Below are 26899 nucleotides of genomic sequence, written 5' to 3'. Positions count from 1 at the left end.
TCTAATTTTACATGCATGTCTAAAAAAAGAATATTGCTGTCAAACAAATAATGTGCATTTTTGTTCTCTAAGGGGCCTCCCACCATGTCTTTTCATAAACCAACAATTTTAATGTCCGCCAAAACTGTATTATAGCTTACTAATGGACTTGTTTTTTTCTGTTTATTTCTATTACAGCTACACATTGTCCACTACAACTCAGAAAAGTACCCTAATTTAACCATGGCTTTTGACAAATCTGACGGCCTGGCTGTACTGGGTGTTTTCATTGAGGTAACCATCCTTTATCTCATGAATATCTGCTCTAGTAACCATCTTATACTTTTTTTTCCCCCCCGAAACAGATTGGGGCTGCCAATCCAGCCTATGATAGCATTTTTTCATATCTTAATCAAATCCCTCAAAAAAGTGAGTCCAACACTTTGATTTTGGTGAAAAATGTGCATGTGAAGTAGAGACATGTGACCTCTCCCGGTTGTTTGGTTTGTTTGAAATAGCCGACAGCATCAAGATCCCCGGTTTCAACGTGGGAGCGTTGCTGCCTCAGCGTTTGGATGAGTATTACCGCTATGACGGTTCTCTGACGGCGCCACCTTGTTATCAAAGTGTACTGTGGACCATTTTCAAGAATCCTGTCACCATCTCTCAAGCTCAGGTAATTTATTCAGTACAAATCGGACCAGGAAGCTTTACGCCCGAACATTTCATTTGAAAAGCCCCCCCGGCACGTTTGCAGTACGATACGTTGACGACGAGCCTCTTGGCCACCACAGCCAACCATGCCACCGACGTGCCTCTCGTGAACAACTTCAGAAATCCGCTCTCCCTTGACAGCCGTGTTGTCCTGAGTTCCTTTAGGCAAGGTAAGAATGCCCTCTTGAATATGGCTTGAGGATTTTCAAACCGTTGTATTTTGTTTTATTTACATTTTACCCAATTTCCCAACTTCAAACGAATGCGGTTTGTACTTTAGTGCTTCATTGTCTAAAGTTTTTGATTGCTTTAGTACTTCATTACCTAAAGTACTTAATCATAAGTACTTCATTGACAAAGTATTAATGTCTTCTTGCAAAACGCCCCAGGAAAGAGAAAGCCTTTTGTGCCCCCGTTTTCCCTGGGGAAAGGGGGCTCCGATATTTGAGAAGAACTTAAGTAATCGATTACCTTAGTACTTATTTCATTTAGTATACAGCCTTTTTTAGAGCCTCCTTTAACTAAATACTTAAAAAAAAAAACGTAAATCTAAGTCTCTGGGATTGAATGGCTGGGCTCCTAGAAAAATATGCCTTTAGGATTGAATGGTATAGACTTCTTGCTTTCCTGACTTTCAAAATGCTGTAGGTTGCGTATGATGGCATCCCCCCCACCCCAAAAAAAAAAAAAAAACTCACCTGTTACCTAGATGCTAAAAAAAAATGTGACCGACACTGTTTGTAATGTAGGATTGACCACCTACATGTCGACGTCGTGCCTCCTCCAGAGGAGAGAAATCGTTCGGCAAATATTGATGGGCGACCTGGATGAGGTCATCGAAAGTGGGCTCATTCCCCAAAGTACCGTCAAGTTGTTCTACAAGGAGTATGAGCAAGCGGCATCCAAGAATTCCTTGAGCGCATCCACTTCGTCAGTCAGCAGCACATCCCAACAGCTGTCCAAGTTGAACGAGATCACTCAACCCACCGTGGCCTTTGGCTCCTTGCTGCAGCAGAAGTCCCTGGAGGTCCAGCAGTCCACCGGCACCAAGAACCTGTCCGTTACTCTGGCCGAGGCCGTTTTCCCCAAGCTCAATCTCAACAGCTACCTGGCCTGCAAGGCAGACCTCGCAGTCCCCACCATTAAGTATCTCCTCAACGGACGGCCCACGGGCCAGGATTTTGAGGATGTCTACATCCTTGACCCCTACTTGGGTACTTATACCATGCGTCCTTGGCTTGGGGAGTGGGAGGACTAGAGAGATTCCTTACATAGTTCTGTCGCTTTCTGTAGCGCACATGGCATAAAAGTCGAATTTTACTCGCGCTCTGCCTTCTCATCTTCCGCTATACTTCTCCAACTAATGTTATTCAAATTAAGTTATTAATGAATGCGTGTGCACATAATCAGAAAATGTTGTGATCATTGACAAATATGATTAAATTGACACTTTTCCTCGCAAGCCTTACTGACTCGTCACGACGACAAAGATTGTTTTTTTTTTTTCTATTTTGTCCTCTGAAGTGATGCAAAATTAGGTATGTCATGGGCTTCGGGTCCCTGCCTTCCTGTATTCTTTAAAAAGCTTTAAATAAACTATTTAAAAAAAAAACGTGTTTGTGAATCTATTTGTATAAAGGTAAGAGTACTGTGAAGAATGAGGTTTTCGTTTTTTAAGCCTTGAATTGTGAGCGAAACTTTTTCGGTAAACACCAACTTCAAGTACGTCACTGCTCCAATGAAGGAGGAGCAAAATGGAGAGCGACGTTCTGCGCTGCCCTTTCACCTGTTTATTGAAACAGTCAGACACAAATAGAAAATGAAAACCACTTGCAAGGCCACACCCCTGTATGGCACACACACTAAGTTATAACACTACAGTTTTTGTGACTTCAAAGCAGTATTTAAAAAAACTTATTTCCTGACATTCTGTTTTTACAATGCTGTGTAAAACAAGTTGCCTTTTTTTGCTTGTTTGTTTTGAACACATTTATTGCCATTGGTATTTAAATGAGATAAATTGATCTAAAATGTAAGCAGAGAGTGCGGTTGCTGTAAATAAAGCACTTTACATATTACTTTTATATTACTAAATTGCCAGTTTTAAAACACTGGTACTGACAACAAATGCAGCTACATTCAGCTAGACGTTTTCACTTTTAATATAACATTTCATTAACTTACAGTGCCGTGAGAGTATTTGCCCTCTTCCTGATTTCTGTATTTTTTTTGCATATTTTTTGCATATTTATCACCAGCAAATGTTTCTTTGAATCAAACCAATATTAAAAAAAGGATATACATATGAAGTGCAATTCTATGGATTTTTTTAACCAAGGGACTACGATCTATCTGATGTTATGTGTGCGGCTGAGTCCCAATTCGCAGACTGGCTGTTGGGGACCACTGCAATAGTAGACCTGCATTTAAAAAATACTTTTGCTCAGTGATTTTGAGCCTATCATGTCAGCCAATTATTAAGTGTGTTTCATAATCCATACATTTTATTCTGCTTATCCTATGGGAGCAACCTAAGCAGAAGTCACACATTCCTTCTTTCCAACCACTTTTCCGAAGGGATCTCATCAAAATGGTGGCCAATTTCAGATTTTCAGCTCACCCAAATACTATCTTCAACCAGATCAGCTGGGTCAAAATCAGTAGTAACATTTTCATAGATGTTTCACACTGTTCCGTTTCTCAACCATACAGCGTATCAAGCATACAGTTTACTTACTTTTTTTTTTTTTTTTGCAACTCCATCAAGGACATTACGTTCTCTCACACGTTCTACATTCTAATCTGTCCCCCTAACAACATCAACTCAAATAACAATCCTATTGTTACAATAGAGGCCGTTTAAAAATTTCAAACAATTTTAGAAGCTCTTTTTTGCATTTAGATATCATTTAGCGGTAAGGAAAATCGAGTCCAAGTATAGTCAAGTTCATTTTAAGAGATGTTTAGGTTGGTAATTCTACTTTGTTTCAAAGAACTAATGATAGTATATAAGATTGTGCACGCACATCTGACTAACTCCGGGAAATGTGATGATGTTGCATGAAAAATGTTACTCATTTTCCTCTCCTTGAAAGAATTCCTACCCTGGAGTATATATTTAAGGGCTTTACATTACGACGTAGCTTGTGGTGTGTTTTTCTCCAAGTTAAACACTTGAGATAATCCCCATGTATTATCCGAATTAGCCTAAGCATTTAGAAACACACACTTTTGGAAAAAAGGGTAACCACTCTCATATCACCCACACAGCAGTGATTGACATTTTTCAGAGTTCCATTTCCACTCGGTATGAACCTCATGGGTCAGATTTGGCCCACCGCATCATTTTATATGGCACAACAAAGCAGACAAGCATCCTCTTCATGTGTTTTTTTTTTCACTGAAAACACCCATCATTGCTAATTGCTTTCATTTTATTTGACATGATCTCTAAAACGTTTTCTATCTTTATGCAGGGACATTTTTTACCCTTGCTTTGAAAACCATTCGATTGTGCAGCAGGACTATAATATTATTTATTAGCATTTTTTTTTTAAATGGGCCAGTTTGCAGCTTCAATTCAAGGCATATTGTCTCATTTGATGATGGTAATAACTTATTTGTCTACCTGCAATAATGCTACTGCACATACAGAACGAGTTTTATTCATAAGGCACATTTCATCATCCACACGCGCTCTGATGATTTCCATATTGCTCAGTGTTCTCTATATTGACACAAGAAAGAGGACGATTGAGACAAAATGCAAAGAGCATGTGTCACTACCCACAGGGATTTCCATAGTGTGTGCAGTACACCAACAGGTTTTCCTCTAGTGAAAAAAGTCTCTTTGTTCTTATTTGCTCATAATTTACGTTTACTTTCTGGGGTTAAAAGTTGATATATTTCCAGCATATATTTATTGTATAACTTCATGTATATCTACTGTATGTGTGTGTGAGTTAGTGCGTGAGAGAGAAATCAATTTATTCAGATTTGTAACTAATTGATCCAACTACTTATGACATGTTTTGTTAGAATAATTGCATAAAGGTTATCACATATTTGTGGTTTTCAATGAGTTAATACATATGTTTGTTATGCGATGCAGTTAGTATATTTGTTTTATGCGATCATTGTATTGGTAGATTAGGATTCCTGTTTTCTGTTATTGTTGGTTGTGAAGAAGAGGAATCGATGCATCTCAAAAAAGAGACTGACTCGTGGCCCGACCAACGGGGTTTTCGTGACCCCGACTTTCTGGGCAACAATGACTTTTGTACCTAGGGCCAACCCAAATGAATAAATGAGGAGCGGAAAAGATCTGGAAACAGACTGGAAGGAACTTTCAGAAGGTGAAGGTTCCTTTCCGCTCTCCTCGCAAGGAAATGTTTGTTGTCTTCTCTCTGCTTTGTTGCATATCAAATGTTGTAGGTTGCCTGAACCTAACAATGTTCTCACACAAATTGATTGAAACGTTAAATAGCATGGGTATACCCGGGAGAGCCCGCTTGTGCTGAGTTCTCACTCAGACTGTGCAGTTCTTGAATTTGAAATGTCAAAACTAAATTTAAGGATGCTTAGGTTATATGCTGTTTTGTGGCAAAACCTTTATTTTGAAAACCCTGTCGTACATGCTCGATGGGGTGTGAATTTCGGGTTTTGTGTGTTATTTTAGAAGTGTATCACTTTAGTATTTCTGGGCAATTATGTTTAAATTCATTGTTGATCCCACAGGGAGTGAAGACAATCAGCCCACCACCCTTACAAAGAGGCAGTGATGCAATAACCTCTGTAAGGTCAGCGCTGCGCCGCCGAAAGTCCCGAGTCATGTCAGGACTGTGTCTTCGGTTCCCTCTGTCCTTCCTGCCTGGTTGGAACCATGCGCAGACCGCAGTCCAAACAATGAGGGGACAGGAGTCAACAGGCATCCTTGATGGTAGGGTGGCATGAGGATGGGCTCAGCCACATTTGCACCAAGCCTGTACTTAGAGCTGCTCCATGATATCATAATAAAAGGGTTCTTGGCTTCACAGAAGCACTGCAGCAAACACATCCTACCCTGTGAATATTGCCGAGAAAGTTTTAAGATGACCCTGAGCCCCCGCCGGCTTCCCAGCACTCGCGCCCGCAGGAGTTTCTTCATCATCTTTATAAGCGTGCTTTTTACCGCATTGTAAGCTACTATTTCCGAGCTTCAGGTTCACAAATGTTTATTATTATACATCGTGAGTTTGTGGGATAAATGTTTTGGCCTTTTCCTCTGATGTTTTATTTGCTTTTACAATGGCACGCTGGGCCCGATCAACTGCGGAGTGATTCACGGTGCTGGTGCTTTATAATGTCATCATTGCCACTCAGGACCTCCCTAACTATCTCCAGGCTTGTAAAGTAAGAGCGCTGTTACAGAAATACGCCGACATACTGCTGCAATACTGGTTCATTGTTCATTATTGTGTATTTTAAGTAATTTTTCGCAAAATACTAACATTTTATCGATGCAAGTGGCTAAGTAAGTAAAGTATTCTTTTAATGCATTGTTGCATGTAGATATGATCAAAACGAGTCTTGCAGTTCAACCTCAGCACCCCAATGGATAGGAAAGCTACAGTAGATGATGCTACTTTGAACTGGCATTGCTGGTCTGTGACTGTCAGAGAGGCATTGCCAAAAGGGATTTCAGGAAATGGTCCATAAATATGCCCTGCGATTGGCTGGCGACCAGTCTGGGGTGCACCCCAAGGATCGGCTCCAGCTCACCCGCAACCCTATTGATGACAGTCAGTACATAAAATGGAATGATGGTCCTTAAATAGATAAGAGGAGAACATTTTGAATTGGAACTTAATTGAAGAGAACTGTAAGTCAAGTAACCCCTCGTTATGAGAGACGAATGCAGAATGCATTTTTAACCACATCCAACCTTGACAAAGATGGACTATCGAGAGCAGCAGAATACTGTCAGGTTCCACTGCGCCTGTCAGCGTACTGCAGACCAATCAAATCCTAACCCTGAACCTACTTTATTGTTTGCTCGTTTATGGAATGTAGTCCTCTTAACAGATTAAGAATTTCATTGTGTAGTATTACTATGCTTATGACAATAAAACTCTAATCTTGATTTGAACTAGGGACTCTGAACTGGAGGCGGACATGCAAACCATTCTGTAACCACGCCTACTTAATTCATATTCTTTCAATTCAATATGAATCCGAATACTTTATTGAAACTGGTTTAACACATTAAGAACGTTTTTGTATTTACATCCTCTGAGCGAATCGTGAGCAACGCGGTTGCTTGCAAAAGGCAATGCCTGTCGGTTTAATGATATTAAGAAAAAGAAAATGAGACATTGGACTCCCGCTTATCATGTAAAAAATTTGTAATGTGTTTTTTAAAAAAGCAATGTAGGTCAATTATTTGGACTTGGTCAAAACTTGTTACCTTTCTGAAAGTAGTGCAGGCGTCCCTCACCCTCATTAAAATCTTGTTGAGGAGCAGAACATGTGAAAGTTGTGAAACACTGCCATCTAGCGAACCAAGGGGTGTAATAGCTGATTTCTACTTCCGGGTCACGTCAGCGATACCTTTGCACGTTTATATCGCTTTAAACTCAGCTTTTGCAAAAGTGAAAACAAACAACGCGTTCATTTGCTAGTTATGTACCACCAACCCGTGTTAAAGAACCGGCGCACGCTACTGGAGAGGGCCGAGAAGTTTGTTTCTGATGTCTATTTCACAGACTGCAACCTGCGAGGAAGGTAGGGAACGGATACGTATTGTAAACCAAATTCGTCGCCTCTTTCATTATGAACGTATAAATATGAAATAAGAATGCTGATCTTCTTCCTGCAAGGCTGTTTGGTGAGTCTCACCCGCTGGAATCCCTCACCTCGTTTATGTCCTCCAAACGGATACCATTCTCAGTAGCGGAAACGCAAAACTTTACCCCTTACAAAGTTGGTGATAGCTTTGGCCCAACGTGAGTATTTTTGCCACTTAAAAAATGTCGTAACCCAAATCAAGAGCAACGCAATTTATTTTAGGTGGTGGACATGTTGGTTTAAAGCAGTCCTGAATATTCCTGTGTCCTGGAAGGGAAAAGAGGTCCATCTTTTGTGGGAAAGTGATGGAGAGGTGATGGTTTGGAGGGATGGGCAGCCTGTTCAGGTAAAAACAAACAAAAAAAACCTTGTGAGCTTCTCTAGACACCGTTGGAGTTTCCTATGTTGTTGGTCCACAGGGTTTGACCAAAGAAGGTGAAAAGACAACTTACATCCTTTCTGACTGTCTCACAGATGAAGAGGAACACAGGTCTGTTGGCATTACCTGTATAATTTACATTTAATTTTGGACGCGGATCCGAAATTTTTGGTAATGATTGACTTGAAATTAAGCCAAGTTTATAAAAGGAAATTATTATTTTGCTGTTGTACAAATAGTCAGTCCCACCCTTTTAAGTGTTTTAATAGGAATGGGACAAGGCACAAATCCCATGTTATTACTATACTAAGACATTTTCACACTTCTGATTGTAAAATGGGGGGGGGGGGGGGGGGGGGGTGACAATAAATGATATACACAGAAGACCAAACAACACCTTTCCACATAATAAAAGAGCAAATGTTATCATTTTTGACTGTTGTTTTTAATCAGATAGGAGTTTAGACAGCGCTCTCCCCATATTTTTTTATCAGTTAAAATTGACATGAGACCCACAACAGACACATTTGACACAGCCAAGTAAGTTTAAAAAAGAAAAAAAAAAGATCAGTAGCAACAGCAACTGTGTCAGGATGTCAGCATCAAAAGTGCACAGCTTTATCAAACTACCTCTGAAAAGAAATCCTTCTGCTATCGGGGGCCCCCGAGGGCTACTAGCTAGGAGCTAGTTTATGCTAGAGGCTGCGCCAAAGGAAAGCAATAGAAGGAGCCATGCGATGAGATGTCACTTTTTTTAGTTCCATGAATTGGTGATTAAATGTGTCTCACTCTGGAACGGGGAGAACAATTTGTGCAATAGAAAGAGTCATTGTGACATGCTTCCAGGAAGAACTTTAAAATGAAAGTGTACCAAGCTTTTTTGTCCATGCATCATTATTTGGTATACTAAACTTCATTTTGAAGCATTGGCTGGCCTTCTCACCACGTCTGGTGGCGTGTTTTACTGTCATGTGCATCCCATTATACTCGTGGTCCAACGAGCTTAAATAAATTAGTAAATAAATCTCGTGCAAACCAGTCTCTCAACTCAGACGTGGCTTATCAGGTGTTATTTTAAAATAGCCTGTCATTTTGCACATGACATTGCTATTACTACTATTTTTGATTCTGGCTTTTTTTCTTTCAGTGTGACCGTTTATATGGAGCTGTCCTGTAATGGCCTTTTTGGAGCCGGTCAAGGGTCCATGATTGCATCTCCCGATCCCAACAAGACATTCTCCGTGCAGAAGGCGGAGCTGGTGGTGTTCAATAGAGACGTCAGGGAACTGCTGACTGATTTTGAGATGTTGATTGACATTGTCAAGGTACATTCTGTCATGTTTGAAAACGATCAGCCAAAAAGAGGCGAAAAATGAACACTGTTTTTGTTTTTTGTTGGTAGGAACTAGGCGAGAATGAGCAGAGGAGCTTTCAAGCGCTGTTCACCGTCAATGAAATGGTTAACTTGAGCGATCCGCTTGACCCCAGCTCCTTTTCGCAGGCGCATGCTCTGGCTCACCGGTTCTTCACTCAATGCAACGGCCAAAGCCAACATAATGTACATGCCATGGGCCACTGCCACATCGACTCAGGTTTTTATTTGACATATTAGGTTTTTTTTTCCAGGCTATGATTCACGATTTATTTTGATAGTTTGGCTAGTCCTGCAACTAAAGTGTTTAAATTTGCTTGCAAATTCTCACAATGCGATGATAACGGTTGAACAAACTTGCCAATTTGTGGGACTCCTGAAAAGTTACAATTTTGGAGATACAGGGTTTCTGCTTGATTTTTTAAATACCGGAATTGCGCCAAAATGAGACGCACCTGTGTGTAAGACGCACCCTTAATTTTGGGGTTGAATTCTGGTATTTTCTATGTTACCGTGTATAAGACGCTCCAACACTTTGGCGACAATGTAAAAACTAGAGCAAAACAGGATATCATCTTTCGTGAATGGTAAATTGACTTTCACGTGTATAGCGCTTTTCTACCTTAGGTACTCAAAGCGCTTTATACTAACTAGTCATTTATCTACTAATGACGCAGCATCAGGAGCAACTGGGGGTTCAATGTCTTGCTCAAGGACACTTAGACATGGTCTGGATGGTCGGGGATCCAACCCACGGCCTTTCGGCCGGGAAACGACCACGTTGTGAGTGGTCAGCGAACGCTGCGCCAGTGATAAATGCACTCAAAGCAGTAGTTTTTCCGTTTTGTCACGATGCGGCTCGATTTCATTTTATCATAAATACCCGAATTTGTGCAGCATTCGTGTTCCACCAAGTTTATGTTTGTGTTTGTATATGCCAAAACACCACAATTAATAAATGAATCAAATGGAATACCTTTCCGTATTGTCTAACCGAGCACACAGCTCTTTATCGAATGAGTTGGAGACATCTTAACTTTTATATGATCTTCTATGTTTTTATGATGTCGAATGATGTCAAAAAAAAAAGTTACCATTTATAGGATGCACCAATACTTTTGGCCTTCACTTTAAGAAAAAACATGTGTCTTAGGAAAGTTAGGAAATTTAGCGGTTGGCAAAATGCTAATGGCGCATTACCACCTGTGACCAGAGGATGGTGATAATGTGCCAGTTAGCATGCAACATTGGAAGAACAACGATTCGCTAATTAAAGCACCAAAATGGGCATTAACTTCATTCAATTGCCTGTAGAAAATAAGTTTTTTGAAGGTACTCATTGTATATGAAAAATAATCAAATTATAAACACAATGTGAACTTTTTACTGCAGAAAATGGCTAACCTAAGCCTCCTTATTTGCTTGAAAGTGGCAAATAAGTAAAGTTCCATTTACAATAATATTTTATTTCTGTCCATAGCTTGGTTGTGGCCTTATGAAGAAACCATTCGCAAATGCGGTCGAAGCTGGGTGACCGTGATCCGTCTCATGGAAAAGAACCCAGAGTTTGTGTTTACTTGTTCTCAGGTAATTCATCAATTCATGATCTCATTTTGGGATGCAGCTATGGAGTATTTTTAGAGATTCAGATATCCAACAGAAAAATTGAATCTAATGGAGTATTTGACGAAACATAAAAACCTTTTTTGGGGGGATGAAAAACAATTATAAACACAGAAGACCAAAAAAACATTTTATTTTTTACTTAAATAGAATTGACCAAGTTATAAAGAATTTCCAGCTGAAATTAGTTTCAGCCAGCATGGATTGTTATAAATTCATCTGAATAGTGTCAAGCTGTCAACATCAAAGTGTGTAGTGTCCTTTACGTCCATTATGCCAGCCTATATGGAGCACTCGACCTCTGCTAGCTAATGCTCATTTATGCTATACTCAGTTATAATGTAGCTACAGATAAACACTGGCAACAGGTGCCGTATGCCAGTGAAATGAAGTCATTTGTTAGCGCCCAGAATGTGATAGAACGTGATTTCAGAAGGACTATGTGTTTTTTGGATCAGGAGTCGGCAACAACAGTTACAATAGAAAGACGAGTCCAGCTGTTAGGCTCTGACACACAGCCGGAAACAACTTCAAAATAAAAGCATTTATGCCCATATTATTTTGTAAACTTTGCTTATTTTGAAGTTGGCCTTCTCACTGCATTTCCGGCGTGTTTTACTTTCATGCGTTCATCATTGTGTCTACGATTGGCTTGACGTATTTTTATAAGCAGGTTTCTGGGGCGAGAACCAAAACTTTGAGCATTTTTAAATGTTAAATGTTAAATTCTTTGAATGTGAACCAGGCCCAGCAGTTTGAATGGGTCAAGAGCTGGTACCCAGGACTCTTCTCAGAGATTCAACGTTTCGTCAAGGCAGGACAGTTCATCCCAGTTGGAGGGACCTGGGTGGAGATGGTGAAATCTTGATTTTTCAAAATTAGCCATCATGCGTTTGATGAAAAAATCTCATTGAAATTTGCCTCTTAGGATGGCAATCTCCCCTCAGGGGAATCCATGGTGAGGCAGTTCCTTCAGGGCCAGCGTTATTTTGAGCAAGAATTTGGAAAAAAGTGCAAAGAGGTAGGGGGTTGCGCTCGCTAACATCGAGACATGACTTTGTTACTCATCACTTTTCTCTTCGTGCTTTAGTTCTGGCTTCCAGACACATTTGGCTATTCGGCTCAACTCCCTCAGATAATGCAGGGTTGTGGAATTTCCAATTTTTTAACACAGAAACTCAGTTGGAACCTGGTCAACACCTTCCCTGTAAGTTAGCCACTGCAAGTATGTAGAAATCAAAGTTCTGACGGGGAAGAAATGTATGTTAAAATTTCTGATTTATAAAGCATAGCACATTTTTCTGGGAAGGACTTGATGGCTCCAAAGTCTTGACTCACTTCCCACCTGGAAATTCATACGAAATGAAAGGCAAAGTTGAAGATGTGAGTAAATTTGGCGTGTTTATTTTTAGTCTGAGAAGATATATATTTACTCATTTCCCACGTCTTCCGACATTCCTACGGGCACTTCAATCCTTTCCACAGCTTGTAAAAACCGTTAAGCAAAACAAGGACAAAGGTCGAGCCAACCACAGCGCCGTGTTATTTGGATTTGGCGACGGGGGCGGCGGCCCCACGCAGTTGATGCTGGATCGACTCAGACGCGTCCAGGACACAGATGGACTTCCCAAGTTAGTTCCTTTTCCTGAATATGAACTTAGCAGTTCTGCTTTTATTTTCTTTCCAACGCCCGTTTGGCGAATACAAAAGGATATTATTCACTTCTATTGATGTCACTATGCCATTGTTTGAAATTACCCCCTGATGCGCTTGCCACGTCGTTTCCTCTTCTGTTTTTCAGGGTTCGCATGTCCAGTCCTGACGAGCTTTTCACTCAGCTTTGGACTGACTCACATCTGTTGTGCACGTGGACCGGTGAACTTTTCCTTGAGTTACACAATGGCACGTACACCACGCAGGCCCAGGTAGATCAAATGTCAATACAAGACAGAAAAAAATACAAATAATAATAATTTAAAAAAATATATATTTTGCCAGATCAAACGAGGCAACCGCCAGTGCGAGACGCTCCTGCATGACGTCGAGATGGCCAGCAGCTTGGCGACATATCTCGATAAAACTTTTCAGTATCCCGCGGTAAAACTGCAGGAGCTGTGGAGGTCAGGGTTCACTTATTGCACCTAACTAAGTAGCTGACACTTGTAGTTACACTATATATATTTTTTTTGATTGGCAGGCTTCTGCTGCTGAACCAGTTCCACGATGTCATCCCAGGCAGCTGTATCGAGATGGTGGTGGAGGATGCGCTCAGGTATTATGAAGGTACGTCAAGTAGGGCCTGACCGATTACGGCCCTTCAAACATCGGTCAGAAATAAAATTAAAAGCTATACGTACTTGAACAACAGCAGTCGTATATGAGTAAAACTGAGTGGTGTGATTATTTGTCACACATAAATCCATACCATAACCTTGGATCCCTTTGGTTCCAAACAATAACGCTGTTGAAGGTAAATGAATAACTTGCGTCCTTTAGATATCAATCGAACCGGTGCTGATCTTCTGCAAGACGGCCTCAGCGTCCTGATGTCTCAGGGCGAGGCCACAGGCGTCTTTAACTCTCTACCTTGGGAGCGCCTTGAAGTTCTCCAGTTACAAGATGGCCCCAATCAACACAGTTTAGGTGTGTTTGTAAGGTATATTCAACATAAGTGATCAAATGTCTTACGCTTATATTTGTTTGTTGCCACACAGCTTTGGTGAGAGTTCCTAGCATCGGCGTATCACCTATTCAAGACACAAAGCCTGTGACTCCAGTCCGTGTCACGGTTGAGGTATATTTCATTTTATTTGCACAGTAAAGAGGTTTTTTGTTCAATTGTGTAATGCCATTTGTGGGTCCAAGTAAGAACCAAAAATACTGAAGAGATTCTTCATTTCAAGTCTTAAAGAATTCACACTTTTTAATTTTCAATTTTTGTTTGAAGGGATTTCTCTTGAGGTGCTCTAACTTTATATTTTCAGCTCAGTGAAGCAATTTAAGTGCTTCCTTTTCTGTAACTTATGTCTTATTCACTTGACAAAAAAACTTACTTACTCAAGTAATTTTTACCGCCACTAATGCTGCTGATGCTGCAAATACTACTACTCGTACTACAAATAATAACGACAGCAATAGAGAAAGTAAACCCATAAAACACCTGTGATAACTTTGATGCATTTGAAATTTTTTGGGTCACCCTCATAAAAAAGTGAGTTGCAAGCCCAGATATTGTAAATGATGGACAAAGCTGGAGAAAAATTCTTTTCATTCTTTTCAGTCCTCTGACAGCCAGGCTCAACCGTACAAACAATTCAATTAATTTCAATTCAAAGATTGCTTATGATTATCTTTTGTGAATATTTGTGAGTTCCCTCTTTTTATACAACGGTTCGTATGATGCTTCATTGTTTTTTTTGTTTGTTTTTTTTTTTAGATGCAGGCTTTAATTTTAGAGTTTAGATGTTTAAAAAAAACCGGTGTGTGTTAACAGCATACCATAATTTACCATTTTGTTTTGTCTTGTTTGGTTTTTGTTACGTTTCTATTTGTGGACAGCATGTTGGTTTTAGGGTCCAAATCTTGGCCCCTACATTCTTTTGTGGAATTTGTATTTGATACCAGGTTTTCATATCTGACAATGATACTAATACTGCAACCTTTAGAATCGGCCTAAACTGATCTGATTCTTTTTTTATCACTCTAAAAGTCAATGAATATGAATATGCTGGTTCTAATAAAGATCGACTATAAACAATGCGATGCGAGTCGTTGTGGCCTGGATCAGACCAGATACCAAACAAATGGATACGATTGAATCATTCCTGGCCCTCCGGGCTTCCTCGCACATTTCAAAAACATGGATGTTAGGTTCACTGACAACGAATTTCCCCATTTTGCGCAAGCTCGGACAAGCTGATCTCACCTGCAACGTAATATAATGAGGTTTAAGCGGATAACAAATGGCGGGTGAATTTGCCTAATGAATTTGGGGTGTGTAACACGACAGGCTGACGGCAGCGTCCTGATGGAAAACGGGATGGTGCGGGCTGTTGTCAACAAAGATGGCACGCTGACGTCCTTGTGTTTGATTACTGCCAACAGGTATGGTTATATAATCATTTGTTTATGTTTCCCATGAATGAAACTACATGGTGTAAGGTCACCTTAAAATATGAGCTCCAAAAACATCACCATGATAATTGTCCAAAGAATGGCAGCAGAGCCCCACTGCTTTTGATTTGTTTGTTTTTTTTCCACTGGCATGAATTGCTTCCTATTTTTTCGACTTGAGTAGAGAAACACTCGCCTTTCAAGGTTGTCCTTGTCTCTTATCTGTTGGACTTCGTGGTCGAGCAGCGCAGCACAACCTCCCTAAAGCTGATCTCCCACTAGTTGGAACAGAAGAGTTACATTGCTAGTTTATTGAGCTGCAAGCAGGTTGGACATTTTGCTGACCTTCCTTGTGAAATTTTTCACGCTTTCTATTGGGTAGTCCTATTGAAACTCCTCGATATTACACTAGATAAAATATTTTTCTGAATACAGTAGTAGTAAATTAAAATTAATGTGTAATCCTGTGATCTGTAATTTTTTTTTTTTTTGCAAAAATATACTGAGGGGGTATTACACAGAGGGATTTAATAATATTAAGTATAATAATAACAATACTACAACTAACAATAATAATAAGAATAAACTAGTAAAAGTTATAGTTTTTTAAAAGCAGAGTAAAGAAATGAAACCGCTTACTGAAGTCACTAACGGCATACAATGCAAGAAAAATATTATTAATTATAAATATTATAATTATTACTATTGTTTGTGTTTTTTTGTTTTTGTTTTTTTCTTTTCAGGAAAATAAAATCCCAACTAGCGGGTGGGGTATTATACAGATGGGCTTAATGAGAAAAAAAAAACAAGTCATACATAGGGGTTGTTAAAAACAAAACAAAACTGAGTTAAAGTGGTTTTCATAAACAACATTACTCATTGTGCGTCACATATGGTCTTTAAAAGTAAAATTAAAACCGGTGAAAACAATTCAGACATTTAAACGCAAAATAAAGAAACAAATATAGTTTATTGAAGTGCATAAAGCTTTTAATCTAATTACTATTCTTTGATGTGTTTTTAAATGTGCCTTTTACACGTGTTATTCACGGTACATGTGGACGGCAGTTGGCCAAAACAGCACACCAAAAAAAAAAAAAAAAAAAACTGTTACTTTCAGCCAAGTTATTCATTCTTTTCACCACTGTTGGTTTCAGGGAAGCAATTCCAGATGGCTGCGGTGGTAATCAGTTTGTCACGTTTGATGACATACCTCTGTACTGGGACGCTTGGGATGTCATGGATTACCATCTCCAAACAAGGTGCGAGTCATCGCCGTCGCGCCCGCTCGCCTGTGTCATCCTCATTTAAGCGCGGCCCCGCCCTCGCCCACTCGGCACAGGAAGCCCGTGGCTGAGGTCCTGCAACCCGCCCGCGTGCAGTCATCGCATGAGCTCAGAGCCAGTGTGGCCTTCACGCTCAGGATCAGCGACAAAAGCACAGTCGCGCAGGAGATTGTGATGGATGCCATGTGTCCATATATTAAGTTCAACACGCAGGTATGATTTAACTATAGATTGACTTAACTACGACGGTATGTTAAGAAATTTTACATATGAATATACAAATTGCACAAATTACCTGCATCCAATGAGCAGACTTGTGGACATGAAAATAGATGTCTTACATTTTTAATTCTGGCTGCCTAAAAGAAGCGAGCGGACTGAACCAGCGTCCGAGTCCATCCTTGTTCACACATAGGAATATTACTAAAACCGAGAGGATCATGTAAAAGTTCCGTTTCCAGCTGATTCGATTAAGGGCTGTGTCATCCGGTTAGAGAACGCGGAAAGGTATTCCATCCGACTCGTTTATTCATTGCGGTCTTTTGGCATATACGCACAATCATAAACTTGGAGAAACACGGATGCTTCTCAACTTTGGGTTATTCACTGAAATGAACTCGAACCTTGTTGCGGGGAAAGGGAACACAACCGCTTGGAGCGCATTTAACACTAGCGAGGTGTTCACTGACCATTCACAATGTGGGAAATCTGAAACATGCTTAACATAAGGAGCAATGAATGTATAACTTTTAAATACGAACGTAAGAAAGTAGGAAGAGTTTACAAAAGATGATATCTATTGTGTTTTGCTATAGTTTTTAAATTTACAAAATGTACAAAATTAAGCGTGCATCTTATACATACAGTAGGTGCATCTTATATTTGGAGAATTGTTGTAACTAACTAAGCAGCAACGAAGACGTTCTTGAAAGACTTCATCCTCAAGTTCTTTTTCGCCCATTTTGCTAACAAGGCAAGTAATAATGTGACTGGAAAAGCAATGCCATTTAGCATTGACTTAAGTCACTGAGCCATTTTACATGTATGTCAAGTCACAGAGAAATCATGGACTGGATTTACAGTAAATAGGATTTTCTCTTTAGCAATTTTAAGATTTCTACAAATGTTGGACCTTCACTTTCTGGCAGCCATAGTTTTTATTACAACTTAAAATGAATATATTTCATTAATTTCTGAACCATCTCAATGTGTAATATATCATTTTAAACGGAAATAAGTATAGAATTTGAATATATCAATATCTCAACCATTTACTTGATTTTTGCCACTAAAGAGACTTTTTGGACACCCTTGTCAAGTGAAAATTTGTTTTCAGAGTAGTAGTGTTTCGCATGTGTTCCCAGGTGACGTGGGCCGAGTCGCACAAGTTTCTGAAGGTTGAATTCCCGGTGCGAGTGCGCAGTCCCCACGCAACGTACGAGATCCAGTTCGGACATCTGCAGAGACCCACTCACAGGAATACCTCATGGGACTGGGCCAAATTTGAAGTATAGAACATTTAACTGCAGAATATGAACAAAAAAATTGGGACATATGGCATTGACATATACAGTCAAAATGAAAGAAAATATTGGCTTTGGTAAATTGGAAGTACTGTAAACGATTTGACAGATTGAGAGGGTGACGAATGATATTGTAATATAAGTTTACTGAATCATGCATTGTCTCCTCAGGTTTGGGGTCACAAATGGGCCGATTTGTCAGAGCACAATTTCGGAGTGGCCTTACTCAATGACTGCAAATATGGCTATTCCATCCATAAGAACACAATGACACTGTCTCTGTGAGTCATTGCACAATTATTTTAAAATATCTTGAGAATTATAGCTTTGGTCATTCGTAGTGACTCATGGTATGTTTCTATATTTTTGTCACAGGTTGAGAGCACCAAAGTCTCCTGATGCCAATGCTGATATGGGAACACATCATTTCACCTATGCAATCATGCCACACACAGGTTTTTATTTTTTTTTCTTCAGTTTAAAGTCGCATTGTTAACATATTTAGAATTAAGAAAAAAAGATGCTGTCCTTAAAGTGACAATATGTAATATTTAGACCATTATTTGTTTTGAAAACACTAAAAATTTCAACAAGCTGTCAATAAATAAAAAAATGTGTTCCATCCTACCAACATATTTTTTATATATATTCAAAGGCCGAAATCAGTGTGCTGCATTCAAGCAACACTAGTAAACGGCAACTCAAAATATTCCACTCTGCGTCTTTAATATAAACAAATGAGTTAATATTTTAAGAACAAGCAATTAGTGCAAAACAGAAGTAATACTCAAACATGGGAAATACTAAATCACATAATCAACAATGGTTCTAAATATAATATAAATATTCTGGGTAAAAATTTATATATATATATATATATATATATATATATATATATATATATATATATATATATATATAGCCATGTCAGTAAAAAAACTAGCCTAAGAAATTTGAGCCAAGTAATAAATTGTAATATTTGAGTATCAACGACAATATTTACAAACATAGCCGAAGAGTTGGTCTGTTTTCATATTTCCAGAATTGCAAGTCTCACCACCTTGGCAAAACTGGATCCCATTTATTATTACAGTCTAAAGGGCGCAGGTGTTTAAAAGAAGAAAAACAACATAAGACTGAACATAAATGTGTTTTAGTTAAAGGTGTTGATTTATGGAATAATTATGAGATATAACTGAGAAGGTGTGACTCACTATGTTTGAAGAGGTTGAAAGATATCATGCTAAAAAGTAATCAATTATAAACCAGAGAACTTGCACAAATTGGCTGATATGTCTTTTATTTGATCTATATGTACTACAAGAATTCTTCTGCATTCTCCAGGGTCCTTCCAAGATGCTGCAGTCATCCAGTGCGCTTACAATCTCAACTTCCCCTTGAGGTTAACGCCGTGCTCCCCAGACACGGCGCCGTGGAGCGCCTTTTCCCTCAGCCCTGCAAGTGTCATCCTGGAGACCGTTAAACAGGTATCGCGCCCAATCTTACTCTTGGCATCTTACAATTGAGACCGCTGATTGTCATGGCGCCCAACAGGCCGAGGACAGGAAAGATGCCCTCGTGGTCAGAATGTACGAAGCGCACGGCGGCGGCGCCGGCGCGACCCTCCGCACCGTGCTTCCTGTCCGTGAGGCCTGGCAGTAAGTCGCCTCTTCCATCATAAATACATCATTAAAAATATAAACTTTTTTTTTTTTTTGCTTTCAGTTGTAATCTTCTTGAGCAAATTGACACTACTGAGCCTGCAAATGTGACAGGAGATGGAATCACTCTCGACTTTAGCCCCTTTCAAGTCAGATCGCTTCTGCTTGTTGTTCATGCAACTTGTTCCGACCAGACTCTGACTGAACCAGAAAACGAACACAATGAAGTATAATAACAAAAATAAAAAGTCGAAAATCAGAAAGGTCGTATTTGGAATTTGGAACCTAGTGGTGATCTAGCCTGCCTTTCAATTCTAAGAACATTACGCATTTAAAATGATGACACCTAAATCGTCTGTTGACGTAAATTGGCTGTTTTTCTCATGTACTCTGCAGTATAGAATTCACTATTAAAACTACAGTATTTTCCGCACTATAATGTGCACCGGATTATCATAATAATTTCAAATGAAGGGTGCCGGTGATAAAAAATGAACACATTCACTACCAGCATAGTTATAATGGATTTTTTTTTTTTTTTTTTTACATCTATAGCCATCAATGGTAGTAAATGTCACCGGCAGCCCAATAAAAATAGCTCTTTGACGGTTATAGCCGTCAATGGCAGTGAATGAGTAAATAATAATTCATCATAAAGGGGCAATTAATAATGATTAAAAGTGATAAAATGAAGCTGAAGGGAACCGTGACTAAATTGTCATTTTACATTGTACTGTACTTTCTAAAACATTCCGTGGACAAACTTGAAAAAAAAAAAGCTTCACAAAACTTTCAGGAAATTAGTTTGGTTGCTTATACAAATTATCCTCACTTCATTTTTTTTTTTGACGCAAAAGTCCGAGGATAATCTGTTGTAAACATTTTTTATTAAAAATATATAAAAGATTAAAAACAGTATGACAAACTCGACTGCTTCCGTTGTGTTTTTACTGGACATTTTGCCTTGTCAGTCTACCGCTACGCCTCAGAGGACCTGCAAAAAAATAAATAGGATTAAAAAATTAGGTGAATTAAAGTCCTTTTTGAGTGTTTTTTTTCTTACCTTTTGCTGGCTCCATCATCTTTGCCTTTCTCATAGGTGATTTGCATCCATTTTGTGGCGCACTCCCTTTGGATGATTTCCTCATTTTTTGGGGTGTGCCTTCTTTTTTCATCACATCCTTTTTTTCTGATTCGATCTCCTTTTTAACTGTTTTTTTCTTGCTCGTGCTTTCGGACGTTGTGCCGCTCCCCTACCATGTAAAAACAGGTGTTAAATTTGTAACTCCACCGTAATTACAAACGCGATCGTTTATACCTTTTTCTTGCTGGGATAATCATGATCCTCTTCTTTTTTTGTTCTCTTTTTGGCTTTTGGTGATTTTGGATCTGGTGTACGAGAAACGTTTAAACGGAGCTGCTCCTGCGTTACTCGTTTCAATATTGGACATTATTTACCTTTAGGAGCCATGGGGCCTGGATCGCCCTGGAATTGGAATATTTGCTGTTAATATCACCAATGCTACAAATCAGACAGAATAGGAACTAAATCACCGACTTTGAACCACATAGTGCGTCCATTGTGGTCACGTAATGACTTCATTCCGTCCACATAGTAACACTGCAGCCAGGCCTCGAAAGCCGAGTAGTCGGCTTTTTCTGGGTCGTAGCCTTTCCCACCTACGGCGTTAATAAAAACAGTCTCGTTGTTTCACTGGAAGAATAACGTCTCCGTCTTGACTGGAAATGAAATTTAATCAAGACGGTGACATCATGGCCGCCCACCTAAATGGACCACCTCCAGAGGAACTGTGTGGCACAGCCGGAGCAGGTCGGCGTTCTCGTCTTTCGTTGAGATCTTTCGAGCTGACTTGAGGACACAAAGTGGGGCATTGTTAGGTGTTGAAACATTTGATCTGGTGGTGGGCGGGGAAAAAAAAAGTGCTCAAGGTCACCTTTTGGTTTGCAGTTTCTTTCTTCACAGGCTTCTTGTCTTCACAAGCATCCTCTGACTGGAGCCCTTCAAGCACGGCACGGGCAGGCACGAAGGGTGGAATGTTTAACCTTTGATAACAAAAAAAAAAACCTGGTTCTTTGATTTAAAATTGTTATCACATAAATGGAGGTGTGAATATATTGCTTACCCTTAGCGGGTAATGGCTGTCATTTGAATATTTTGGAATAATCTTGAGTATTTTACTTTTCTTTAACCCTTGCAGCATTATGTTAATTATGGAAATTCTTGATTTTTTTTTTATATAAAAGAATCAATGGGGAAAAGTAAAACACTAGGGAACCGACATTTCCAGTAAATTAATAAAACATGTAAAATTTCAAAATGCAACGATTCTGACAGTTGCAATTGGATGTGCGAGATTTAGTGTACAAAAATCATCATTGTCCAAATTTTGGACCATATGAAACTATTATAATTACAATTTTTGAGATGCATTTTAATAGGACTTATTACATTAATTTTCCTGCGATTTTTGCAATACTCCGTTGAGTGGCAGTCAATCTATGTCAGCAGACAGAAAATTCTTTGTTGACTTGTGTTTCACTTCAAGAAATTAGGTGGCGCTAGAGACCAAGTTAATGGCTATGGCTTAAAAGTGTCATCACGTCACAGACTACAAACAGAAAACACTGGGAGAATGTAATTCCGCACACATATTTGAGTATAATGATTGTGGTTTTCATGCTGTGTTTCTGCTGTCTTATTAATCTTTTGGTTCACTGAAGCAGCAAAATGTCAGATTGCGATGCAATGTTGTGTTGAAGCACTGTTTCGTGTATTTCCTTGTTACAGCCCACCCTTGTCCACCTGTAAAGGATTTCCGCCCTGAGGTAGTTGCCGATGCCATTGAAGTACTTCTGATTGAGCAAGACCTCACAGATGGGTCTGTCAAAAGCACGGTCAGACAGGTGCGACAACACGTTCTCCCTGCAAAGTCGCCACCAACATGTCAAGTGTGGCGATTAACGTCTTTTGTTTACAATGGGGAGCGTCTCTAACCTGAAGCTTTTGTATTCAAACATGATGCAGGGTCCTCTGTCAGGCTGCCAGGTCCCGTGCGGCTGCCAGCTGCCAAACCTGCGCGCGTCCACATAGCTGAGAACTCTGCGAGGCTTTTCTTTAGAATAAAAGCACAGGTGGGCGTGTTTGGGCAGCTCGTCCTCGGGGGTGAAGCGGAAAAAGCCCGACATGCCAAAGCGAAAGACGATGTCCATGGGCCGCTGCGCCTCTTTGGCCTTCGCGTCATCGCTTTTCATCGGTGTCAACGTGAGTTTCACTTCCTTCCCTCTGGAAGCGGCACCGATGCGGTACGCCTCGCAGGCGAAGGCCACATCGGGACTTTTGCTGACCTCGGATTTTCGGACCGGGCCGGAAAACAGCACCCCCTCGCACATTTTGTTCACAAAAAGGCTGGCCAGGTGCAGCTCGGGGCCTTCGGGCATCTTTGTTGGAATAACACGCCTGTTATGCAACTGCACACAGACATTGGTTCAGTCATGTTGCACTGATGTAGTTTGGACAGAAGAAATGCACAGTTGAAAACGGTTCCTAATATGCAATTTGGATCGTATGTTTGTTTATGTTTTGTTTTTAGTGTCTGCATCACAAATAGAAAGCAATATTTGATACTGGCCATTTTACTAAATTCCCATCAACACGAACACTAGAAACTATAACAGCGAAAAGATTGCTAATTCAATACTTGATATCTATCATTTTTGCAAAGATTGAACTTAAAACATTTTGTATTATATGTCAGTAAATTGTGCACACAAGATTTTTTTCATTTTGGTTTAATCTCACGTTCTTGCAACTCATTTGCCTCCGTGATTATTTAATCTTATCTGCATATTCTTTAAAAATGAGCTCCCAATGACGCCAGGAAGAATCCCTCGAGTACGTCAACTTCTCTTTAATTCTTAAACCACAACGTGCATATTATGCACAACGCATAATGTCCATTCATGCTGGCTTGGCTAGTGTAATGAAGTGTGAATCAACGTGTATAATGTTAATTGGGGAATCTGCACTAAAACGCAGCAGCAATACAAATTTAACGTTAACAGCTCATGATTTACAAGTACTTACCCGAACCAGGAAATATACGTCACCGCTGTTGCAATTTAATTTTAAAGAGCAATTGGCGTGGCACGCAAATTTAGTTAATCTGAGGAGTGATTGTTTCTACGGAAAGTTGACTACGCCGCTCATTCAACGGCATGCTTGTTACCAAACATGTTTGGTAACGTTACCGCTACAGAGCTTTTCGATATCGCGAGATGTCCGTTCTAAACGTTTTCATTGTGTTTGAACAGCGGCTGTCCCCAAAATAACACTCAAGTTATGCCATACAAATAAAATAATAAAAATGTGCGAACATTTTATGTTTAAAAGCCTTAACTGTCTTCATTAGTAAGAAGCAGCACATGATGACGTCAGTCGCAGTGCATGCTGGTATATGAAGTCAGGATGCATTTTGACCGTTTGAAAGTGAAAAACATGTTTTATTTCAAATGTTTTTCAATACTAATTCATACACAGTTTTCAACACGTTATCCATTTTTTATTATCACTGCATTATGAAGGTGGAAAATGCATCTAAATAACAATTACAGTAATGAGCATGTAATCATAGAAAATTCCACAAGACTTTTTTTTTTTTTTAATTGTAAGCGTCCAGCGTTGAAATTGAAGAGATGGAATTTCTGTGAGTCATTACAAAGCATTCATCATGGCTTGGGCTTTTTTGAGCTCTGCAAAATAAGCACCAAAACAGAATGAGGACATCACTGGTTGGCAAAATATTTGAGATATTTACTTGTTTTTTTTTCATTCAGAACAAACCTGAAAGCAAGACTCTAAACTTGTCAGCAGATATCGATGCCGTGGTGGTTTTTGATGAGCCCGTCTCAGCATCCTGAGACTGCAGCTTCAGCTGAACGACTGCTTGGTTGACTTCCTTCATCTCGCTAGAGCTCAGAGTGTAATCCACCCTCCAGGAAACTTCCTCCAGTCGGCCCACTGGTATTCACAAGAAAGCCAATTTGTATGTCAGGAATGAGCCATGGTATAATACTTACTAGGAATGGGATGAGACACAAAACCCTTGTGTTAAGATGTCTCATGAGATTTGAGTCCAGAAGACATGATTTTTTTTGGGTGCAAAACTTGCAATATAAAGAAATGCCCAACATAATTTTACAATTTTAATTGTTCTATTTTGCAACAAAAGTAACCATCCTTCATGGTTCACTCAGCGTTCATGTCAAAATGCAAGCATCAATATACATACTACATTATTCGGTAAGATCACGTTTGTTTAAAGTCTCACCAAAATTGGCAGTGTGTTCACTCTAAGAACAGTAAAAAGCAGTGCAATCTCTTGTGTAATTCATTGAGGAAAAAACAGCCAAAAGAAAAAGAAGCTTGTGGCGTCCTAATCTTGCAAAATCTCATCCCCATCCCATCACAATACTTACATCTCAAACTGGTCTCTCTTAGTTTGTCTTGCACTGCGGAATGCTTATCTTCATATGACTTGCACAGCCCCATTGTGTGTTCTAAATAATAATAATAATAAAAGATCAATACAGAAGAGGGTGGGGGGATTATTATAGGTAAGCATGCATTTTAATCAAACAGTTATGTTAATCATTTATAAATTGTATACTGGTACGTTTGTAATCAGAATATTGTATTCTAAAAAACTTCAATATCAGTTTTTTAAAAAATCTAACTAATATGCAGATTCAGTAAAGAACTGTTAGTCCAGCTATAGTGAATTGTTTGATTTTTTTTTAACATGTTATTCCTCGTACAAAAGAGTTTCAAGGGTAACTAAAGGAGGCCAACCTTTAGGTAGGCCGAGCTGCTGCAGTTCACTGGACAAAGATTCACTGTCGACATCATGCTTTGCAGCATTGGACAAAATGAAGCTGAGCACGGCCACACTGGCTTTTATGTCTCCACTGTCTGCAAGATGGGTTGGCAACAAATCACTATGTAGTCAGATAAAACTAATATTAACAAACAGCATCATAATGCATGGACGCAGCATTTTCAGGAGGGAAGAAACTCACCAAACTTTGCGTCAGCTGTAAGCTTTGTGACTTTGTCATACTAAAATGTAAAACGTAACGTGTATTATTTTTGGCTACATGTTACGCAAATGTAAGCAAATTAAAAAAAAACTTACATCAATTCCTTCCCCGAGCAGACCTTTCATGACTTGCCCACAAAGGAGTTTCATTTTGACACTAGACTGCAATGTCGAAAAGTACAATAAGAATACGCTCACTCGTATCAATTTAACAACAAAGTCAGTTAGTAAAACTAATACTCACAATTCTCGCCAGAGTGCTGATTTCGGCGAGCACCCAATCAGGGCAATCCAAATCCCCACAGAATCGGAACCGCTACAAAAAGAAAAACCATCATGAGCAACGACACAAGCGACAGTCAAATTCCCATACCAGCAGGCTGTCACGAGCTTAGCATACGAGCAACGAACAAATCGGGGCAACAATATCGATAAAATACAGCTTCGCACATTCATAAAAGTTTAGCTTTACACATTCTATTTCTTGATTATGAAATACGCAGTTAGATCCGAAGAAGATGCTGTTTACCATGGCTGGTTATTTTGCAGACGGAACACGGAAGCGAAAAGGAAGTAACTTGCAAATTTGAAGGCTGTGATTGGACTATTTGGAGTAGGCGGGGCGTTAAAGAAAGCGTGTCAACACTAGTCATATAAAAATTTGCGTTTTTTCGCGTTTCTCTATCCACATAAAATGCAATATTAGTTATTTCCACCCAGTTTTTAAGATACGTATACTTGATATTCACATTTTTGGTGTGTGCATTTATTATGGCTTGACTTCTGCTGCTGCTTCTTGTTCCTCACTGATGCAGTAGCAGCAGGTCTTCAGGATTTTAAACTGGTTAAAAATTTAAAGTGGACTGCGGGTTAAATTTTCAAATTAGAATTAAAAAAAAGGTTTCAAAGTACCGTCTTAATCTAGGCTTGGGGTTTTTAAAGGAGGATTTGAAACTGGGGTTATGGTTTCAAACAAAAGTTTCGAACTAGCCTTAGAATTTTAAAGTATAATTTAAATAATGTTTGGGTGTCAAAGTAGAAAAATCAGGGTTAAGGTTTCAAACTGGGGTAAGAGTTTGGAAAGCAGGCTTTTCAAACTCGGGTGTTTCAAACTACTTGCTCAAACTGAAATTCGTTTTTTTTTTTTTTAATCTATCTTCTATTTTACTGTACGACAGAATCCCGCTAATGTTTGTCCCGGCTAAATACACACAATAGCATATGGTGAACGAAAATAAAACTTCACAAGCATCAGACTCCTGTTACATAACAAGGAGTTTTCCCGTGCAGTTGCAGGGCACACCCGAA

The 26899-nt window shown here is 39.4% G+C and overlaps 4 protein-coding genes across 16 annotated transcripts in view; 2 read left to right on the top strand and 2 right to left on the bottom strand.

Annotated features, from left to right (window-relative positions):
- Positions 1 to 2290, top strand: part of ca12 (carbonic anhydrase 12) — an 84359-nt gene extending 82069 nt beyond the window's left edge. For all 12 annotated transcript variants that reach the window (XM_088417057.1, XM_088417060.1, XM_088417062.1 and 9 more), the window contains 5 exons: positions 178 to 273; positions 345 to 408; positions 498 to 655; positions 737 to 863; positions 1443 to 2290. In XM_088417057.1, the coding sequence (XP_088273183.1) occupies positions 178 to 273; positions 345 to 408; positions 498 to 655; positions 737 to 863; positions 1443 to 1951 (954 nt within the window). In that variant the 3' untranslated portion in view covers positions 1952 to 2290. The remainder of the gene's footprint in view (positions 1 to 177; positions 274 to 344; positions 409 to 497; positions 656 to 736; positions 864 to 1442) is intronic.
- Positions 2291 to 7046: 4756 nt separating this feature from the next.
- Positions 7047 to 20405, top strand: man2c1 (mannosidase, alpha, class 2C, member 1). 2 transcript variants are annotated; one of them, XM_088417053.1, is made up of 26 exons: positions 7047 to 7455; positions 7551 to 7676; positions 7741 to 7864; positions 7938 to 8008; positions 9045 to 9222; positions 9300 to 9489; positions 10750 to 10856; positions 11638 to 11748; positions 11821 to 11913; positions 11983 to 12099; positions 12180 to 12275; positions 12378 to 12523; positions 12694 to 12817; positions 12891 to 13012; positions 13090 to 13175; positions 13389 to 13535; positions 13607 to 13686; positions 14902 to 14996; positions 16163 to 16267; positions 16348 to 16504; positions 17656 to 17799; positions 17986 to 18095; positions 18190 to 18269; positions 19159 to 19301; positions 19369 to 19472; positions 19540 to 20405. In XM_088417053.1, the coding sequence occupies exons 1-26, from the start codon at positions 7355 to 7357 to the stop codon at positions 19706 to 19708; spliced, it is 3126 nt and encodes a 1041-aa protein (XP_088273179.1). In that variant the 5' UTR covers positions 7047 to 7354; the 3' UTR covers positions 19709 to 20405. The 2 variants fall into 2 exon arrangements, with proteins under 2 accessions (XP_088273179.1, XP_088273180.1); XM_088417054.1 differs by lacking the exon at positions 7047 to 7455 and having other exon boundaries at positions 7631 to 7676; positions 7793 to 7864.
- Positions 20276 to 23750, bottom strand: neil1 (nei-like DNA glycosylase 1). Its single transcript, XM_088417069.1, has 10 exons — positions 23581 to 23750; positions 22492 to 22964; positions 22300 to 22419; positions 21431 to 21539; positions 21261 to 21345; positions 21034 to 21155; positions 20934 to 20961; positions 20794 to 20864; positions 20539 to 20728; positions 20276 to 20469 (listed from the first exon to the last, which is right to left on the bottom strand). The coding sequence occupies exons 2-10, from the start codon at positions 22932 to 22934 to the stop codon at positions 20423 to 20425; spliced, it is 1215 nt and encodes a 404-aa protein (XP_088273195.1). The 5' UTR covers positions 22935 to 22964; positions 23581 to 23750; the 3' UTR covers positions 20276 to 20422.
- A 225-nt stretch (positions 23751 to 23975) lies between these two features.
- Positions 23976 to 26214, bottom strand: commd4 (COMM domain containing 4). The gene is made up of 8 exons (XM_088417308.1): positions 26121 to 26214; positions 25836 to 25907; positions 25688 to 25753; positions 25572 to 25611; positions 25345 to 25464; positions 24972 to 25052; positions 24337 to 24513; positions 23976 to 24245 (listed from the first exon to the last, which is right to left on the bottom strand). The coding sequence occupies exons 1-8, from the start codon at positions 26121 to 26123 to the stop codon at positions 24208 to 24210; spliced, it is 597 nt and encodes a 198-aa protein (XP_088273434.1). The 5' UTR covers positions 26124 to 26214; the 3' UTR covers positions 23976 to 24207.
- Positions 26215 to 26899: the final 685 nt, after the last annotated feature.

The sequence above is a fragment of the Hippichthys cyanospilos genome, chromosome 6 (genome assembly GCF_059441005.1).
Source record: "Hippichthys cyanospilos isolate Australia breed blue-spotted pipefish chromosome 6, RoL_Hcya_1.0, whole genome shotgun sequence".
Classification (NCBI taxonomy): domain Eukaryota; kingdom Metazoa; phylum Chordata; class Actinopteri; order Syngnathiformes; family Syngnathidae; genus Hippichthys; species Hippichthys cyanospilos.
Note: the sequence above shows the minus strand (reverse complement) of the source record. Positions and strands in the feature narration are given on the sequence as shown.

Excerpts from the sequence above, each read along its gene's own strand:
- commd4 (XM_088417308.1), bottom strand. Across the intron at positions 24,514-24,971 it reads AAGAGAGACCAGTTTGAGAT|TGGGCCGACTGGAGGAAGTT; the intron begins GTAAGTATTGTG and ends TGTGAATACCAG. Across the intron at positions 24,246-24,336 it reads GTTTAGAGTCTTGCTTTCAG|AGCTCAAAAAAGCCCAAGCC; the intron begins GTTTGTTCTGAA and ends CTTATTTTGCAG.
- neil1 (XM_088417069.1), bottom strand. The coding sequence starts at position 22,934 with ATGCCCGAAGGCCCCGAGCTGCACCTGGCCAGCCTTTTTGTGAACAAA. Across the intron at positions 22,420-22,491 it reads TTTGAATACAAAAGCTTCAG|GGAGAACGTGTTGTCGCACC; the intron begins GTTAGAGACGCT and ends GCGACTTTGCAG. Across the intron at positions 21,540-22,299 it reads AGGGCGGAAATCCTTTACAG|GTTAAACATTCCACCCTTCG; the intron begins GTGGACAAGGGT and ends TTGTTATCAAAG.
- man2c1 (XM_088417053.1), top strand. The coding sequence starts at position 7,355 with ATGTACCACCAACCCGTGTTAAAGAACCGGCGCACGCTACTGGAGAGG. Across the intron at positions 7,677-7,740 it reads GGTGATAGCTTTGGCCCAAC|GTGGTGGACATGTTGGTTTA; the intron begins GTGAGTATTTTT and ends AATTTATTTTAG. Across the intron at positions 13,013-13,089 it reads AAACTGCAGGAGCTGTGGAG|GCTTCTGCTGCTGAACCAGT; the intron begins GTCAGGGTTCAC and ends TTTGATTGGCAG.